General features: G+C 34.9%; 1 protein-coding gene across 21 annotated transcripts in view; it reads left to right on the top strand.

Annotated features, from left to right (window-relative positions):
* RPS6KA3 (ribosomal protein S6 kinase A3) overlaps positions 1-21225 on the top strand; it is a 147239-nt gene that overhangs the window by 58484 nt on the left and 67530 nt on the right. For 8 of the 21 annotated variants that reach the window (XM_042241830.1, XM_042241839.1, XM_042241844.1 and 5 more), the window contains one exon: positions 16845-16901. In XM_042241830.1, the coding sequence (XP_042097764.1) occupies positions 16845-16901 (57 nt within the window). Of the gene's footprint in view, positions 1-9941; positions 10036-10963; positions 11064-16844; positions 16902-21225 lie in introns of all 21 variants that reach the window. The other 13 variants (XM_060407733.1, XM_042241833.1, XM_027963122.3 and 10 more) reach the window with 4 other exon arrangements.

Genomic DNA, 21225 nt, shown 5'->3' with positions numbered 1-21225 from the left:
TCTGTGGCAACGGGGTGGTACGGGTTGGTGCCCCACTTTCACTAGGAACAAGAGTGAAGCTGAACTTCCATCCCACCCATCTGCAAAAAGGCAGTGTGAGTCATTGCTCTACTTTTGCCAGGGTGGTGTTGGCGGAGCCCAGCAGGAAGCTGAACATACACACTCACCCTGCCCTCACACTACACCTCAGCTGGTAGACTGCCTGCTAAAAAAGAGTAAATAGGATTCAGAGTCTTAAATTCTCCAAAATGTCCATTATTGCAGTTGAAGTTCACTTAAGAGCTAGGAAAATCATATCATGAATGAGGAAAAAAGGCACCAGATACCAATACTGAGATGCTTTAGATGTTGGTTGTCTAACAAGGATTTTAAAACAGCCAGTATAAAAATTTGAAACAAATGAATTAGTCTCAGAAAAGAAATAAAGCAGAAAATGGACATTTTGGAACCGAAAAATACAATAACCAAAATAAACTTACTACATGGGCTCAACAGAAGAACAGAGGGACTTCCCTGGCAGCCCAGTGGTTAAGACTCTGGGCTTCCACTGCAAGGGGCAAAGGTTTGATCCCTGGTCAGGGAACTAAGATCCCACATGTGGCACAGCCAAAAAAACAAGAATGGAGATGACTGGAAAAGAATCAATAAAACTGAAGATAGAGTGGTAGAAATTGCTCATTCTGAATATCAGAGTAAAAACCACAAATTAAATGAAGAGTGTCTCAGGGGTCTGGGGAACATTAACAGGAGATTTAATATTCATGTCACCACAGTCTCAGAGCTAGAGAAAAAAGGTGGACTTGAAGAAATAATGCGTGAAATTTCCCCAATTTGGCAAAAGATGGAAACCTGCAGGTTGAAGAAGCTGATTGAACCCCACATAAGGTAAACCTAAAGTAATCCACACCTAGACACATCAAAATCAAACCTTTGGAAATGTGAAATTATTTAATGGCTATAGAGTTTAAATTTTGCAAGATGAAAAAATTCTCAAGATTGGTTGCACAGCAATGTGAATATGTTTAACATACTGAACTGTACACTAAAAAATAGTTAAGATGTTAAATTTTATGTTACATGTATTTTACAATTAAATTTAAAAAAATCAAACTAAAAGACAAAGAATCTTAAAGCAGTTAGAAATGAACTGTTACAGGGGAGCAATGATGGAAGCCAGATGGAAATGGCACACTGTATTTTAAGTACTGAAAGAAAAGAACTGGCAACTCCAAATTCTATACTTAGTGAAAATGTCCTTCTATCAGGAAAGTGCAACCAAAGCAGTCTCAGATGAAGGGAAGCTATGAGAATGTGTCTGTAGTAAGACTGTGAAAGAATGACTGCAGGTAGTTCTTCAAGCAGAAAGAAAGTGATAAAAGAAGGATCTGGAACATCAAGAATAACATAAAATCTACATATTTTGTTCCAGAAAATAGATGGAAAAACATCACAAGTCATCTTTTGAGGCCAGTGTTACCCTGATACCAAAACATACAGACAGTATAAAAAAGAAAACTACACATCAGTACCCTTAGAAATATAGACACAGAATCCTCAACAAAATATTAGCAAAACAAATCCAGCAACATATAAAAAGAACTATACACCATGACCTGAGTGGGTTGTATTCCAAGGATGTAAGACTGATTCAGTATTCAAAAATCAGTTGATATAGTCCACTGTATTAAACAGTTGAAGAAAAATATTTAAAATGTGAGAAACACATGATTAAAGACAGATTGGAAAGGAAGAAATTTTAAAAATCTCTATTAGCAAGTGACATGCAAGATGAAAAAATTCATCAACCTAAACCTTAATCTTTATACAACAACTAATCAAAAGTATATCATGGATTTAACTATAAAACTCTAAAACATTTAGAATTTAGATATGAGAAAATCTTCAGGACCATGGGCGGAGGGAAGGGTTCATAGACAAGATACCAAAAACACAACCCATAAAAGAAAAGAAATTGGACTTTATCAAAATTTATGTTTGCTCTATGAAGAAGATCCTGTTACAGAAATGAAAAGACAGGTTACAGATGATGTGAAAAAGTATTTACACACCTATATCTGAGACAGGACTTGTATCTAGAATATATACAAGAACTTTCAAAACCTAACAGTAACAAAGGAAAATAGTCCAATTAGAAATGTCCAAACAGACATTTCATCAGAGAGGATATATGGAAAACAAATAAGCATATGAAAACATGTCAACATGGTTAGCTATCAGAGAAATGAAAATTAAAACCACAGTGAGAGATATCTACATGCCTTTTAGAATACCATTTTGCTGAAAGTTTTCACTTTGGTTTCAGGTTCAAAGGATTTGTTAACAAAATAAGCCACTTATTATATACAAATAAATAATACAAATATTTATTAGAGAATTATCTAGCTTAACTTTCAATAAACTAATATTAAAAGAGAAATAGAGCAGAGAGTACATCACCAAATTAGGTTTTGACCAATATCCAGACTTAAACAGCCCTGGGAAGTCCCATGTCAGCGCATCTGGAGTCCCAATTGGGAAAGGGTCCCAGGCAGGGCGTCTGGTCCATGGGTGAGACGTCAAAGATTGCAGTTCAGGATTCAGGATTCCCGTTCCCAGGGTGCAAACTGATTTCATCAATCTGTGACCAAATTGCAGCTCTGGTTTTATGTTAACGCTGTTGGTTTTGTCATGTAAAACTTAAATGTTGGTGAGCCTGGGGCTTGGTTGCCCAGGCCCCCTCCAGGGGCACAACAATCTCAAGATTCCTCTCCCATCTTCTATATGGTGCTGCAAGTCTTGGCACTCACAGCAGGCAGTTATTCACTGTCAGCTCACCAGCTGGGCAGTGTCCAGGCAGGTTAGAAGTAAGGTCAGAGGCCTACTCTGCTTTGTCTCTGACTATTATTTTATTTATTTTCTATTTATTTATTTTCCCTAACAAATAGCCAAAATGAAGAATGCTAACACTACTTAGTGTTGGTGAGGATGTGGACAAACTGGCTCTCTCATATGTTGTTGATGGGACAGTAAAATGATACAGCCTTTCTGGAAAACTTTGGCCATCTCTTCAAAAACTAAACATACACTTACTATACAACCCAGCAGTCGCATTCCTGGATATGTGTCCCAGAGAACTGAAAATGCATGTCCACACAGAAGTCTGTACATACATGTTCACAGCAGCTTGGTTTGTAATATCCGAAAGTGAGACAGCAAATGTCCTTCAATGGGTGGATGGTTAAACAAGCTGTGGTATGTTCCCACCGTGCTATACTGGAATACTACTAAACTAAAAGGAATGAATTATTGATACACACTCAAGGGAATTCATGCTGAGTGGGGAAAAGGTACATACCATATGATTCCATTTATATAACGTTCTTGAAATGACAAGATTGTAGAAATGGAAACTAGATTAGTGGTTATCAGGGTTAGGAAGAAGGGTGAGGGAGAGGTGAATGGTTATAAAAGGGCAACACGTAGGCTCCTGGTGGTGAAGAACTGGTATCTTTACTCTGGTGGTAGATACAAGAATCTATACATGTGATAAAATGTGTAACATGAGCGCACAGACACACACACACGAGAACCTGTAAAACCAGTGATATCTGAGTAAGGTCTGGGCATTGTACCAGTATAAATTTCCTGGTCTTGACAGGAAGTTGTGTAAGATGTAACCATTGGGTTAAGGGTATATGGGACCTCTGTATTATTTTTGCAACTTCCTGTGAATGTATAATCATTTCTAATTAAAAAGTTAGGGGAAAAGTTGAGAAAGCATTAGACAAAATTCAGTATCTATTATCCATTAAAAACAGTGAAATAGAAATAAAAGAGTGTGTCATTAATGTTACTAAATAGTCTAAGACCAGTAGCCAGCATCATGCTTGATAGAGACATATTAGGGGCAATCTCATTAAAAGTATGCCTACCGTTTTCACCTCTATTTTACATTCTAAAAGAGTTTGCTAATGAAGTTAGACAAAATCAAAGAATATTCAAAAGAGGGATAAAACAGAACTATTCATAGGTGATATAATCATCTACTTAAGTAATCTAAGGAAACCACGAAAAAGGTTTGTTAAAACCAATGATAGTCTAATAAGGTGGTATTGAACAGAGTGTATATTTTTTAATTAATAAATAGTTTTCTTTGTTAGAAATGATAGTGGAAAAAGATTTAATTCAAAATAGCAGTAAAAATATTAAACATGGAAATAAGCAAAGCACTGGAACTAAATGAAAGAAAATAGTTGCATTAAAGAATAAGTTGAGAGGAAAAGCTATGATTCTTTAAATTAGTTTCAACAGGATTTGGTGTTTGTTATTTTCTTGTTTATTTTTTAAAAAATTGAGGGTAACTTTTTCTGTGTCTTGAATGAATATTCCCAGAGTTTTATTATTTTTTTCCTAATTTGTTTAGGTTTCTTTCAGTTTGTAGCTTATCTGGACAGTTAATATAACAATTTTAGTTGAATACTCTTATTAATAGTGTTTATGCTTAATACATGGACAGAGGAGCCTGGTGGGCTACAGTCCATGGGGTCACAAAGAGTTGGACACGACTGACTAACACATGCTTAATATATATACAGCTAGGATTCATTATCGAGCTGTAATTATAAACTATATTTCTCATTTTTTCATATGTAAACCTTGCTGCCATGCCAGGTTGTGTGTAGATGTATAATTTTAAATATATGTATCTGTGTACGTATATGCATGCATAGTTAATGAGTGAGTAGTTTAGATTGTTTTTTTCCTAAGTAATTTCAGTTCTAAACTTGTCTAATATACTTTGTGTTAAGATACAGTTGATATTGCTTGGGTGTTAAGTTCTTTTTTATTGTGTATTTGAGCAAGTCCTACGTCTTGTTTCTTTTGCAAGCTGTTATTGCTGTCTTTTTGTTCATAAGGGTGTTTGTAAGACTGTGTGTAAGTTTAATTATTTTAATTAACAATTATGTTATCAGTAACATATTTTGGGTTCAGTTCAGCAAACATTTAAGCACGACTTGTTTTACTGATGAGGAAACAGTAATTGGTCATTTCGCCAATTTATAGTAAATTTTACTATGTATTATAGCAAATAAAGCTTGGGCTTTGAAGCTCAGCATAATGGTGTATCTGTTTTAGATAGGAGGGCTTCATTAATAAGCCTCCAGAAACCAGAAAAAAATTATTAGACTTTTCCCTAAGACCTAAATTAGCCAAACCAACTAATGCATTAGCAAATTATCTACTACTCAGATTTTTAGCTCTAGAAATGGTAGTGGACCCATTAGGGTAAGGGGCTCATCAGAATATTCTTAAGTATTTGCATTTGTCACCCCCTTTGGCAAGATAAGCAGAAGGAAAGAGAGGTTAACACTCACTGAGCAGCCAGAATGGCTAAGCACACTAAACTTTATTACAACCTCCAGCATAGCTAGTATTCAAATCTTGTAGTTTAGAAAACTGAGACTCATGTTAAGTAGCTTGCCCAAAGTTACACCTATAATAAAGGGCAGAGCCAGGTTCTGAAACTGGATATGTCAGGCTCCAAAGCCCATGATCTTTTCTCTACACTGTGATTTCCCAGACTTACCTAATCACAGGAGTCATCTCAGGTACCTGTTTAAAAAATGAAATACTGAGCCATGGGGCTTCTAGAACTTCTGATTCAGTTTTGGTTTGGGGTAAGGCCAGGTAATGACTATATTATTAACAGGAGTCTTAGGTGATTCTGATCATCATACATGTTTATGAAATACTGTCAACTCCATGAAGTACCAAGAGGTGGGATTCAAGGTGTTAGGAAGGCAAAAGTTGCATTGGGAGTACACAGAGGAAATTAAAAAATAAGTTGACACTTCACTAGTAAAATGAGAATAGTAAGATTGGATTGTGGAAATTATAAAATTGCTTTAGGTTGCTTAATCTGCACAGAAAAACAATGTTTCATTTATTTTCTTTTTATTATTACTTCTCTTTCAAGTGAGGCTTCCCTGGTAGCTCAGCGCTTCCCTGGTAGCTCAGCTTGTAGAGAATCCACTTGCAATGCAGGAGACCCTGTTTTGATTCCTGGGTCAGGAAGACCCCCTGGAGAAGGGATAGGCTACACACTCCAGTATTCTTGCCTGGAGAATCCCCATGAACAGAGGAGCCTGGTGGGCTACAGTCCATGGGGTCACAAAGAATGGGACACAACTGAGTGACAAAGCACAGCACTCTTTCAAATGACAGCATTTGTACATTCCATTCTTTGGCATTATCCTTGTTTACACTGGAATACAAAGCACCCCTAAAGGATACAGATAAAACTGTATTTTGGATGCAGAAAAGAAAGAAGAAACTAGAGTTAGAAATAATGTACAGAACAGCTTTAAAAACAGAATTAGTAATGTCCTCAGGTGTAAAAAAGCCCACAAAATTTTAAATACTTTTAATCCTTAAAGTCACAGGATTATAACATTTTCAAGCTGGATGAGCTCTTAGATATCCATATATTTTATGCATGAAGAAACCACAAATCAGAGAGTCTTAAGGGCTTGCCTACAATGTGTGCTTAGTGGCTTAGTCGTGTCTGACTCTTTGCGACCCCATGCCATGGGGCACCTCAGTCCGTGGGGATTCTCCAGGCAAGAATACTGGAGTGGATTGCCATTTCCTTCTCCAGGGGACCTTCCTGACTCAGGGATCAAACCAGGGTCTCCTGCATTGCAGGCAGATTCTTTACCATCTGAGCTATGAGGGAAGCCTACAGCTAGTGGCAGACAAACTCCATACTAGCCAAGATTCCATGAAACTCTTATGGATTGCAGATAAATACCAGAAAATAGTGACTTTTTAGAAATAAACTTAGTAGCAAATCATGTTTACCTTATATTCCCTACTTTATCTGATTTTATGGTTTCTTCCTTTTTAATTGCCCTTGAGAATATGAATGTTTCAAAGGAATCTTTTTTAGGAGATTATGCAGTTTGAAATATAAACAGACATTTTCAGAACATGTGTTGAGGAAGAATTCTAGTCTCCTCCACTTTTTATTACAAAATTTTATAAATAGAGAAAAATGAGCACAGGTAGGCTGCAGCCCATGGGGTTGCGAAGAGTCGGACACGACTGAGCAACTTCCCTTACACTTTTCACTTTCATGCATTGGAGAAGGAAATGGCAACCCACTCCAGTGTTCTTGCCTGGAGAATCCCAGGGACGGGGGAGCCTGGTGGGCTGCCGTCTGTGGGGTCACACACAGTCGGACATGACTGAAGCAACTTAGCAGTAGCAGCAGCAGTTGCCTATACTTGAACAGTAATAGGGCATTTCTCTGTAGTAGTGTGAGCTTTGGATTCAGATGTGGGTTCAGTTGTCTTATCTGCAAACTTAATACCTCTGTGATCTTGGACAAGTTATTCTCAACTTTTTTCTTCTCTATATAATAACATGACTCATGGTTTATTAATGATTAATTGGGATTAAATAAGAGAATATATGTAACATAGCTAACACTGTACTTTGTACAAAATAATTGCAGAGATAATAGCTATTATTATTTCCTTGAGCCAGTAGTTACTTAGAATAATATTAATTTCTGAATGAGTAATTTATTTCCTTATTCAGTATTTTTTTAATCATAATCAGAAAATACTGGTACAATTCCTGCTTTTAAGAATTTTGGATTTACTTCATGGCCTGGAACATGGTTCGTCTTCATAACTTTATAGACAGTTGAACCCATATTCTTTTCACATTATAAAATTCAGTATCTACCTATTCTAATGTAAGTTAGGTCAGATGCTCCATCCTTTTCTATTCATTATGCTAGTTTATGTTAGTGTGCTAAAATTTCCCCTTCTACTTGTTTCCGTTTATTTCATGTCAGTATTTGTGTTTTGTGATTAGGTTAGTCTGATTAACTTTTCAGTACTGTTTTGCATTATATTATTTTTAATGACTTGTTTGAAAAAAACGCAGGCTGATTGTAGAAAATCTGAAAAAGAGAAATATGCACAAAAGGAAATAAAAGAAAAACTAGAACATCTTTACTCTTACTATGATATATCATTAGGAAAAGATTTAAACGTGATTGAGTAGGGGTTTTAGAATCAGATTTAGGTTTGAATTTAGGCTTTGCTTATTTGCCTTAGGCAGAACATTAGGCTTTTTTACTTACTCAACGAATATTTATTGAGCACCTACTGTATGCCAGCCAGGCATTTTGTTAGGGGCTGAGGATACATGTGCATGTGTGTCAGTGCTTTCAAAGACTGACATACCCGTCTTGACTTCCTCATTTGTAAATTAGTGATAATGCCTCACAGAGTTGTTAGAAGCATCAAAGATGGACTTGCCTAGTGTGTGATAATTGCTCAGTAAATGATAGCAATTATTATTACTATATGCATTAAGTACTAATTATATTTTTAGTCCAGATCAAATCACCTTTTTAATCAGTTTAAGGTTTTTGCTTCACATTTTACTTTTGGCCTTATTATTGCAAACACTTGCTTTCTTCTTTTTCTTTGTGCTTTTTTAGGCTTATCTGTTTTTGTTTGGTTTTCTCTTTAAAGCAGTAAATAATTATGTGAATTTTTTAAGCTTTTTAAAAATGCATTAAAGACCATTAAATTTTTATTATCAAGCATTTTGAACACATACCAGAGTAGAGAGAATAGAATAATGAACCACCAGATTTCCATAGCCCAGCTTCAAAGATTATCAACTCATGGCCACTCTTGTTTCATCTGTACTCCCCATCACACACACACTACTATCTCTCTTCCCCTCCCTGGCTCCAGTGGATTATTTTGAAGCTGATACATCATTTCATACATAAATATTTACATGTGTATTTCTTAAAAGATAAATAATTTTTTAAACATCTAATTAACATACCATCATCACTCATAAAAACATCAATAATTCTATAATAGCATCAAATATCCTTTAAGATACTCGGTTTTAAGTACATACTTTACAGTTCTTAGTGTAAATAGGTGTAAAATAGGAATTATTTCCGTCATCTTATTTTAAGTTTTTTATTCTTGTGGCTTGGTTTCTTTCTGCTGCCTTATGGATTCTTTTGTTTGAGGAGGTTATGAAAAATTGAAGAAAGAATTACAGAGCTGGAAAGACTTGGGTTTGAATCTTGCTTCTGCCATTCACTAATTAACTTTGCTGAACCTTGGTTTCCTCATCTGTAAAATAGGGGTAATTATACCTACCTCATGTGCTTAGGGTTGAATGGGATGCCTGCATAAGGTACTATTCACAGTCTTTGCCAGTTATTATATTCTCCACTGATTTGGACTGCAATAAATAATTATAATTCTCAGTTGTTCCGTGGTTTTTCAAAGCATTCCAAAGTTTATTAGCTAGTTACTAAAAGCAGTGGTTTTTAAATGTCTTTTTAGGAAAGATAGAATTTAGAATCTTAGTTTTTCCTTTCTTCCACTACTTTTATTTTCAGTCCACTTTATTTTATCAAAACTTGCTAAAGTTTTATATTGTTTATATACTTATATCAGTTATTTATTCTTCATTAGTGACCCTTTCTCCTCTATTGGGGTTAATTATTTTATTCAGTTATTTCTAGATACTAAGTTGGTGTCAATATACTTTACCAATTCTTTCCTACCTCAGTATTCTTGAATTCTTATTTTGATTCTCTTTCAATGGTCTAAGACATACCTTTGAACAGTTCATGAGAAAAGGTACTACCAAGGTGGTGAAATGTTATAAGACTTTGCAGAACTAAGAATAATTTCCTGTAACTTTTGTATGTGAAGAACTGGGACAAGGTATAAAATTCTTAGATCCTAACTTTTCCCTTTTAACTCTGTGTAAGTCATTACTTCATTGTCTTCTGGCATTTTATTGTTGCAGAGGAGAAATCTGAGGTCAATATGATTTTAGTTCCTTTGAAAATAACCTATTTTTTTCTGCTTGTATGCTTGTAGGATTATATCTTTATCCTTGACATTTAAAAACATTTGCCAGGACATGTCTTGGTGTTGATGATCTCTGTTGAACCTTCTCAGTCTCCAGTATCAGGTATTTTTTTTTTCAGAACTGGAAAGTTTTCTTATACTTTTGATTGATTAAACTGCTGGTTTTTCTTTAGGAGCATCTGTTATTCATAGATTATTTCTACGTCTGTCCTCCATAGTTTTTTAATCTTTTCTTTCTTTTTTTTTTTTTCATTTACTCAAGTTTGTCCTCTGTGGCATGGATTCTGTTTTCTGCAGTGTCAATTCTGATACTTGCTATTCACAATGCAGATTTAATTTTGGCTACCATGTTTTCATTTCTTTATTCTTATCTCAACATACTCTTGTTTCATAAGCAGAATTCCCCTTAGGGGTACACTCCAAAAAAATGAGATGGATTCAGGCCTAAAGACTTATCTATTTTCTGAGGCCACAACCACAGGCAACCATCAGAGAGGAAAAAAGAAAGCTTCTGAAAGATTCTTCTAAAACTTAATAATGTAAATATAACCAGTGGTCATTCCTACCCTAGTCTAGAAAATAGAATAGCCTTGAGTACTGGCAGACCTTTAGTTGCTAGAGGAATAGCAAAGCCCATGTAATGGCACCTTAGCTAGAAATAAATGGATTTTTTCTAATTACATTGATTGTTTTTTCTCTTTATAAAATAATATATAATAAATGCATATAATTTTGAAAATACAGTACAAAGAAGAAAATCCTATGACCCAGGTAACTACTGATAAGATTTTATATGTTTTCCAGTTACATGCACACATGTTGGGAGGGGGGGTGTGTGCAAAATTGGGATCATACGATTTAGTTTTGTATCCTTTTTAACTTAATATATTGCAGTCATATTTTTGCATCATTAATTTTTCTTTGAGGCCCTGATTTTAACCATTGCATAGTATTACTACATATGAATAGATGTATTATGCTTTATTTAACCAGTCCCCTGTTGGTCATTTAGATTGTTTTCTATTTTTCAGTATAATGAGTATGATGAATATCACTGTACATAGTCTTTATGCACATCTCTGATATTTCCTTAGGATAAATGAGGAGCTGATTCTTAATCCTGTCACATTGGTAAGGATTATATACATTCCTTATTAAGAATATAAAATGCTTGTTTCTTATTGTTTCAATGTGATTGCATAGAAGATTCTTTGGATTCTGAACAATTTGATGCTATCTTAATTGAAGTTTTAGAGAGGTTTCTCATGCTTCATCGTCAGCACCTTCATGGAAATCCTCTGCCATATGCTTTGGGCAGGAAAACCGCTGCTGATATCAGGGAGTTTGAAAGGCAGATACACTTGTGGAAACTTGAGGATGGTTAAAAAAAAAAAAAAAAAGCCATGGTTCTTGTTTATATCTACAACCTGAGTCTCCAGATTAGTACACTAAGGCTCTGGCCCCGTTCTTTCCCTCCTCCCTTCCTGTTGTTTTAGGCTGTTCTCTATGAGGAATTCTTTTCTCCCAATGTTCATATGTATGTTTCATTTCTAGGTGGTAGGATGTCACGAGATGATATGTCCTGCTAAGTTCAAGGTAGCATTTATGAGTCACAAATCATTTTTGTAGTCCTAGTGTATTTGTGCAAGATGGTCTTCTGCTAGACTCAGTGTATTTTTTAAAACTTATTTTATATTTAGTGATAGCAAACTACCAAGCAGCCTAGAAATGTGCATGGTAGTAACACACCATTACAGCAAAACAACCTGTTTAATAGGGTTGCTTAAAATTAAAAAATTTTTAATTAGAAAAATATTCTTGATTTTAACATTTTTAAAATTTTCCTTAAAATACTTTGCAATATCCTAGAAGTCCTGAAACCTTGGTTCAGAATTACTGATTTGAATTGCTTATCCTCTTAAGAGCAGGAAAATTATGTGATAATTTTATACCACAACATTAGAAGTTGTGTTGAAAACAATACCTGCTGAAACTGAGGCTAACAGTCTCCTTTGTCTGATTTGTTCTGGTGAGACCCATATTGTATGTTATTCTAATTTTTGACTTTTACACATTCAGACTACCAGAGTAAAGCATGATTAGCATTTCCTAACCTTTTCCAGTATTTCACATAATATTTGCATATGTACAGTCTGCCAAGCTCTGTGATTTTTTGGCTGGAAGGCATTATGGTGGGATGAGAGAGGATAAATACGTTTGCCTCGCATTTAAATGATTCTTTTTCACTCGTACTCATTCTTTAGCCACATTGTATAAAAATATATCTCACATATGAATGATCTCTTCCACCCTGCTTGGCAGGAAATTGGCTTTAATAAGTGATGAAACAGGTATCTCAATATTCTCCTGTACTTCATTGCATTATGACTTTTGGAAGCTAACTGTAGAAATAGAAATATTACACAGTCACGTGAAGGCAAAGAGGGGACAGGAAGTAGCATTTACTGGGCATCTACTGTCCCTTGGTGAGTCCTTTTAATTACAACAGCCCTGTGAAGTAGATATTATATGCATCTTACAAATGAAAAAACTGAGGCTCAAAATGTTAAGTAACTTAGCTAGTTAACTACAGTAGTAAGTGACAGGACTGGGGTTTAAACCTGCTACTAGCCAGATTCAGAGCACATGTTTTTTCTATTTGTTTCTTAAAATTAGAGAAATAAATTTTCTTGTTTAATTGTTATTTCTTGAACTTTTGAAACTATAAGTATTACAATAGTGAGTCACATTAGTGGTCCATGTAACCTAATCTCTAGTGAAGTCAAGAGTCCTTTTTCAGAAGGGAAAATTCTTAGCCACAGAGGTAATTATCCTCCTTTCTAAATAGTTAGCATTTGAATCCTTATTTTTCTGAAGTGATACAAAAGGTTTATTGAAGTAAAGTTGCCTTTTGGGGTTGATTTTGGTAACACTACACTGGTATGTAGGATAAAATTAGCTTTTATATTTTCCTGCTTTAAAAATTAAATTTTTCAAAGTTCTAAATCTTTCGTAAACTCAGAAAGGAAGTAGATGTTTTTATTCTCCAATTAAAAATGATTATATAAAAAAAGGCTGAAACATTAGTAGTTTGAAAAAAATGTAGAACATAAAATACCTTTAGATTATATTTTACTTAACGTTTTTCTTAGATCGCTTTGTTAGTATATTGTATTAATTAACCCGGTGGGAAATTCAGAAAAGAGAATCCATTGTACAATTTGTGGATTACATAAAGCTAAAAATAGTGAAGAAGCTGATTGACAGAGTGGGAATCTAATCTATAGAGGTTGTAGCAATGAATCAGAACTGGAAAAAGATGAATAAAAAAATTTAAGGCTCTAAGACTAGGTAACAAGCACAAGATAGAGGATAGAGGGCTTAGTTGCAGTGTAAGTGAAGAAAACAAGAATTTAACCAACAAAACAAGAAAGAAATAGTATGACTCAGCAATGTGTTGTGGACATTCCAAAAATAATGCATTTGTGAACTGCATTAATATAAGTGTATTATGTAGAACAAGGGAGGTGATATGTCCTTTACTCTGCATTGGTTATATCAAGGTTACAGTGTTAATTGCACACAATTCTCTATACCACCATATAAGATTAATTGGTTGCATGCTCAGAAAACAAAGTGGTCTCATATTCTAAATGGAGTGTTTGAAGGAACTTGAATTATCTAGAAAAGAACAGACTTGAGGTGTTCTTTGAGTTTATGGTCACAGCTGTAGATTTACTTCCATGACTTTGTAGATAGAGTACAGACAAGTTAGTCATCGTGTATTAGTAATCCTCTTAAAAAGAATTTGCATTTGAGGAAAGTTACTATATGAAGAAGAGCATTATCTAGCAGTCAGTGCTTTTCCTGAAATAGTATAGTAAGCTGCCCAGTGAGGTATAGTACTTTCTTGTCCTGATAGTGTTCATAGGTGAGAAGGGGATAGAAAGAATTTAAGCATATGATATGAGTATGTTTGTGTATTTGGAACAGAAAACTAAGATCAAAATGACTTTATGCAGTATTATTTTATCCTCTTGAACCTACCTTACCTTAATAATAGTAATTTGTGTTGGTACAGCTTCTTACAGTTTATAATGTATTTTCTTATAAGTTATCTCAGTTTTGAGCTTAACAACAACCCTTTGAGTAGACAGGGCAGGTACCTCCATTTTGACCAGATATGAAGTAATGGATCAGGAGACTCTGAATTGCCCCAAATCATAAAGCTTTTTAAGTGGCATATCTAGGACTCTACCCCTGGTCTACCAATTCAGATTTTAGTGCTGTTTCTCCTATACCAAAAAGTAAGTTACAAGCTGTGATTCTTACTTTGCATTGAAAATCACAAGGAACAGATGATTCTCAAATTATATTCCCATGGAAAATAGAACTGTAGCTCAAGTTAAACCAAGGGTTCTAAAAGCCAAATAATGGGGAGCCATTGAGAAGATCTGTGTTAATAGGAGGAGAGCACTATGTACAATTAGTGAGAAAATCTACTTTGGACTCCTAGATTAATGGTGATACCATTCACTGAGACAAAAAATGAATGCAGAAGTAGCAAATTGGTGGGCTGCAGAGGGAGTGATTGAATTTTGACAATAATTAAAATAGCTAACTTTGATTGTTTACTGACAGGTCTTATATAATTGCTCTCTGAAGATAAGACTTTTTAATCTTCACTTTCCATATGAAGAAAGAGCTTAGATAGTTTAAAAAACTTGTCCAAGGCTTCATAATCAGTGTAAGAGCAGGACTTTGAATCTAGGTGTCTGACTCCAAAACCAGTGTTCTTAAGAGCTCCTTAAAGGTTTTTCTGGGATATTTGGATAAAAATGATCAGTGTTCAGTTGAATAAATGGTTGTGGCTTATAAGAGAAAGATGTATGCTGGTGTTACTTGAGTCCTTACCATAGGAGTGGACAATACACAGCCTCTGAAAGTGTCTTCGGAAAATAAAGATTTTATACCTGCTTCCTCCTTTTCTGTATTTTGGCACCATTTCTGTGCTTTGTAATCTTGTGTGGGCATTTCCTAACCCTGGAACATACTCTATGAGTGTTTGAAAATGGAAGTTGCCCTTTTTATGGGTCAGTACACCTATGAGATACTGTAGGATGGATCTTTAGGATGAGGGTATGTTTCATTAAGTTTTCATCTCCAATTTGATGCCTAGAACATAGCATGAATGAAATGAAATGGATGGATGAATGGATGGATGAATAAATAGAGATAGGGAGTGTACAGAGAGGAGTTCAAATTCAGAGCAGATGTCTCTTGTGGGATATGGGGTAGTGGATGGCTACCTTTTATTTCCTAGTTGATAATTCTCTAAAGATGGTTAGCTTAGATCCTTGTACTTTGTTGAATTAACAAGTGGCCAGGGACATTACTCCTTTTTCCAGTGAGGAAGTTAGAGAAGACATTACGTATACCTGACTTTTGCTTTTGTTTTTAATTATGCAAATAATACATATTCATTGTAGACACATTAGAAAATCCAAATAAGCAAGACAATTTAAATTGTCTAAAATTCTACCACTCAGAGATAGTCACTGTTAACATTTTGGTGTATATCCTTCCAGAGTTTTTCCCATATAAATATATACATTAAAACATGTATATATTTATTTACAATGGGATCATTACAATCCATACTGTTTTGTAAACTGCTTTTTCACTTATTACATGTGAGTGTCTTTCCATGTCAATAAATTTACATCTTTATCATCATTTGTAGTGACTGCATAGTATTCCATTATATGGATGTACCATAATATATTTAACTAGTTCTCTATTGTTAGGAATTTAGGTTTCCAATTTGGAGTTCTTTTTGGAAAAAGTTATGGTGAGCATTCTTATATGTACATCTTTGCACACGTGTCCATTTTTTAAAAAAGTCGAAATGATGAGACATTTCAAAGTTTTATGTGTCTTTTTTGTTTTTTAAATACAGGCTTAGATTGCCTTCTTGAAAGGTTGTGCTGATTTACACTTGCCTCAGCAGTATATCCAGAGTGTTCTTATCCCCATACCTGTATTAGCATTGGGTGTTATTTTTTTCTGTAAATCATTACCAATTTGAAAGGCAAAAGTATCTTTCAGTTAAATACGTTTCTTTGATTAGCACTAAGGCTGAAATGTTTTTTCCCTTATTGCTCATATCTGTTGAAGTTCAGTGTTTTTTCTTACAGGTTTGTAAAATGAAGTTTTTTATGTCTTGAGGATACCAACCCTTTGTCATATGTTGCTTTTATTTTTTTCGTAATCAATTTGTCTTTTATCTTTTTTATGTCTGACAGAGACATTTTAAACTTTTCTGGATTCAGATGTCATTTTTTTTCCTTTATGGTTTCTATACTTCTTGCCTCATAAGTAGTACTCACCTGTGTTTTCTTCTAATGCTTGTATAATTTTACTTTTTGCCACTTAAATGTTTAATCCATCTGGAATCTCTATTGATATAGAGATTTAACTTAATTTTCCCCCCAATAATTAATCATTTGCCCTGATTGTTTATCAGTGGAGTTGGAATTTAGAATGTGTTTTGCCATAGAAAGTATTGTAAACAATGTTTGGTGAGGTTTAAATAAGACCATTGTAATGCATTTAACTGTTAAAATAAACTCAAGGGCTTGCCAGGGATTACCTGGAAAGGTAACCATCAGTTATTACATCAGTTCCATGGAAAAATATTTTTATAATTTTAAACATCAATTTATACATTAACTTTTGAAGCACAACCTGTTGCAAATTAGCAACTGCATACTTAAATGATGGTTCTTTATTTCATTAGAACCCTTTTGGAGTGAAAATATTCCTATATGATTTTGTTTTGTCTGCCTTCGTTTGACTTGAACTGATGTGAAATCTGTTTTGGTAACTTTCTACTTGCTGTGCTTTTCACAGAATGGACAGCAAATTATGGATGAACCTATGGGAGAGGAAGAGATTAATCCACAAACTGTAAGTAAAATATTGTATCATAGGAATATAGATAAATCAGATACCATGAAATTTAAACATTGTTATTTTTAAACTGGGCAAAGTAATGATTTTACAGTGTTGGAAACTTATTGATGCTTTCACATTAACTTTACCAAAATACATTCTTGAATATGCCAGTGATATTTTTTAAAAACTGTTTGACGAGCCTGATTTTAAGACAGATTATAAAGACAGACTTAATATGTTGAAAGTTTTTCATTAGTAACTTAAAGCTTGCTTTTAAAAAAAGAACCTAACCATAGATTTATTGGTGAAATAAATAAATGGTCATGCTTTCTAGAGATGTTTAATGTTGAAAATGATTGTTCACCGTTTCCTCATCTTGCTTTTTTAATTCAGTCCTGAATCCCAGCACCTAGACCAATGCCTGGCACATAATAGGCATTCTTTCAATATTAAAGAAACAAATAAATAAATAGTCTCCTCTTACAAGATAACCATTCTAGCAGCTTAGTTATTATCATCCTTTTGTTCTGTATATAAGATAATTATTATTATTGTTTTACATTATTTATTATTATTCCTTGTTTTACATCCATATATCCACCATCCAGTATCCAGTAGATGTTCCATCAGTGCTTGTTACTTAAAGGAATGCATGAATTAAGTCTTGGCTAACATGTAGAGCCTAGTGCCTGAGGCTGCCTTCAGATTTGGTCTAGATTTCTGCACCTCCCAGATTATTTGGGTCATTTTACTTCATTGGTCTATAGTATATCTTTATTAGCATGTAAGCAAATATATAAACAATTAAGTATTAATATTGATTTTTCTGCCCTCAGCCACCTTGTTTTTCTTGCACAATTCCTTTGGAAGGAAAACCTTCAAATTTTTTATTCTCTGTAGTATAAAATCAAATCATTTTCCATTGTGATATTCTACATACATGGCTCATACTTTCCCTCTGAGTACTCCCGGCATTAGTGACATTTACATCTGAAAGAAGATTGCATTCTAGAGATAGATAGGTTGAAAAAGTGCAGGACTAAGAAACTACCAGCAATGTGGGTTAAGTTGTTGAGATCATTCCCCATTACAGGAATCGGGTATAAGATGAAAGCCTAATATTTCTTTAATGATATTAAATCCAGAAGACTGTCAAATATTTCTTAGCCTTATACTTTTAAATTGTATTTGCCTTTGATGTACAATTACATGTTTTTGTCAGTTACTGTTAAATAGTGAAAGTTGAGATGTTGTAGTAGTTATTTTATATGTAACAAATTACCCTAAACTTAGTAGCTTAAGCCAACATACATTCATTAACTCACAGTTCCTGTGGGCCAGGAATATGGGCATGGCTTAACTGGGTCCTTTTGTTCAGAGTCTCTCATGTACTACAGTCAGGGAGTTTGCTAGGGCTAAGGTCTCATTTGAACCTTGACTGGAGAAGGGTCCGCTTCCAAGCTCACATGTTTGTTGGCCTGGATTCCTGGCCCCTAGAAACTGTGAGATAGTAACTATGTATGGGACTCATTGACTGGTGGACTTTCTTGTAGGCTGATTGGCTCCCTTTTGAACTCCCCCTTCTATGGGCTGGAATGCAGAGTGTGATGATTAGCTAATTTTGGCCACAACAAAACTATAGAATGGATATAGAATAACAAGAAAGAAGAAACTTGGATCCTTAATGACCTAAGGACCTAGCGACACTTCTTCACTCTAACCTAGCCTTATACCTGCGGAATGCTCTGTGAGAGAAAAATAGGCACTTCTCTTGTTTGAGCCTTTGCATTTGGGGGTCTTTTTGTTAGAGCAGCTGAGTCTGTACTCTGACTACATCTAGTCATTCATTAATGAAGTATTTAATGAAGGTCTATTTGGTCCCAGGAACTCTGCTAACTTGTTAGAGACACAAAAAACACATAAGGGAAACTTGTAGTTTTAAAATGGCAAAATAAAGCTGTTTTTGTCCTCTTCTCTGAGATATTATCACCCTAAACAACAAGGAGAATAAAAAACAGAAAAGTGGTCTTTGAAATTAGAAGACTTCAGTTATTTGAACCACAATATATAAATGTAAAAAGCAGATAAAAGAATCATAAAAAGATGGAATTGTAGCACCTACGTGCTGGTAAGGGGTATATCAGTAGGAAGGAGACCTTGTTCAGGGCCCCAGAGCCCCAGAAGAGCTCAAGAATGAGGTCATCTAGTGCTATGGAAAGTGGAGGTATGGCCCAGGCTGAAAATAGTGATTGGTTGAATGTCAACATAAAAAGCCTTCACTCTGTCCCCTCTCCTACCCTTGGAAGAGACAGAAAGTATTTCATAGAGAAAAATTAACCAGAGAGGCTCCAGACATGGGGAAGCCCAGGCATAGTAGTAAGTGGGGTGAGACACTGGGCTGGAAACAGGGAGATCAAGTGAAAGGCTACTCCTCAATGGTACTGTGATCCCCTACCCCTACCCATTTCACCAGCCAGGACCATATCCTCCATACAGGAGAGTGGAGTCATCTTTCCTGAAGAAACAATGATCCCTGATAAAAGACCTTCAGGTAACTGCCATTTGGGAGATCTTCATTGTAAAGGCTGGCTGCTTGGCCAGATAACCTACAAGAAAGCCTACCAGTTGACAAGCTCCAGAATATTTGGTCCACTTCTTAGTGCCTCACTCTTAAATATGAGTTAAAAGCTAAATATCACCAGATACTTGAGAAGGACTTCCAACATGAAAGAATAAGATCTTAAGGGAAAGAGACAATGCAGGAAAAAGGAAAATTAATATCCTTTGAATGCTAAGAGGTGAAATTGATTTTCTAAGTCAGAAGTAGAATGCTATTTTTTTAGTTAGAAAAAGAAACTCTTAGAAATTAAAAATGTGATGATAATATTTTATATTTCAGTAGAATATTTAGAAGCTGAAATTGAGGAAACTTCAAAAAATAGAACAAGACAAAGAGAAAATAGGAGAGAAAATGAAAGAGAAGCAGTCTAACATTTACCTAATAGGAATTCCAGAAAGAGACAGTGGGGAAATGGAGGGGAAGAAATTTGGAAAGAAGTAGCATGAGATACATATTTTCCCCTGTATCTTAATATCTTTGAAATCAGAATGTTTGTTATGATTGAAGGTGTGACACATTTTAATTGGTATCACTTTGTCTTTCTTAATGTTATAGTGATAATCATGCTCTTAGATTAGGTAGAATACTAAAATACCAGAAAAAGTTTTTTCCCTCAACATGAGGACCATGAGTCTCTGGATTAAAGTGGCTTACTGAAAGCCTGTTAATAGTAATAATAAATAAAGCAAGCCAGAAAGACCACCCTACTCTAAAGAAGTGTCCTTATAAAATATCGAAACACCAGGGATAAAGAGAAGATCCAGGGATAAAGAGAAGTTTTGCTGTGGGCTAAATGTGTCTCCTCAAAATTCATATGTTGAAGCCAATGTGATGCTATTTAGAGGTGGGGCCTTTGGGAGATGGTTAGGTCATAAGGGCAGAGCCCTCATGAATGGTATTAGGACCCTTATAAAATACACTCTAGAGAACTCCCTCACCCCTTCTGCTGTGTAACGAGAAGACACAGCAAGAAGATGGCTATCTGTGAATCAGGAAGCAGGTCCTTAGCAGACACCATATCTGCTGGCATCTTGGGCTTGAACTTCCTGGTGTATAGTACTGTCAGAAATAAATTTCTGTTGTTTATTATAAGCCACCCACTGTATGGTATTCTGTTAGAGTGGTCCAAACAGACTAAGATAAGCCTTTAGAGATTTTTTTTTTATACCATATATAAAGGAGTAGGTATAAGAACAGTATCAGACATTTCAGCATTGAAAGTTGAAAATCAAGGAGCAATGCCTTTGAAATGCTTAGTGAAAGGAATTTTCAAGGAAGATATTTTCAGACATGGACCTATTCTTTGGAAGTTCCTAGAAAATGGGCCCTGCCAACAGTAGAAGACTGTTAACTAAAGGAAAGAGATTCAGGCAACAAAAGACCCAACATTTGCAAAAGCACAATGAAGAAAGTTCCTTCCCATTATGATGAATAAAGGATGCCTCAGAAGATTAATTCATTCAGTCCACTTAGACAGTCCCCAGTCCAAATTGAAGCAGACAGATGATTCCAGCAGGGCTGTCTTCAGAGGAGAAGATATTAGAAGTTATGAATTATCCAATAGGTTTGAGTATTGAAAATTCACCTGAGACACAAAGAGAAGAATTTGAGATAGGTACAAAGAAAAGAAAGCAAGTTCTAAAGCAAAACAACTATAAACTTAAAAAAAAGTGTAGGAGAAATGTAACTATAGTATATTCCTTCAAGTAGTGAACA

The sequence above is a fragment of the Ovis aries genome, chromosome X (genome assembly GCF_016772045.2).
Source record: "Ovis aries strain OAR_USU_Benz2616 breed Rambouillet chromosome X, ARS-UI_Ramb_v3.0, whole genome shotgun sequence".
Lineage (NCBI taxonomy): Eukaryota > Metazoa > Chordata > Mammalia > Artiodactyla > Bovidae > Ovis > Ovis aries.
The sequence above is the reverse complement of the archived record's forward strand: the minus strand, read 5'-3'. Positions and strand labels throughout refer to the sequence as shown.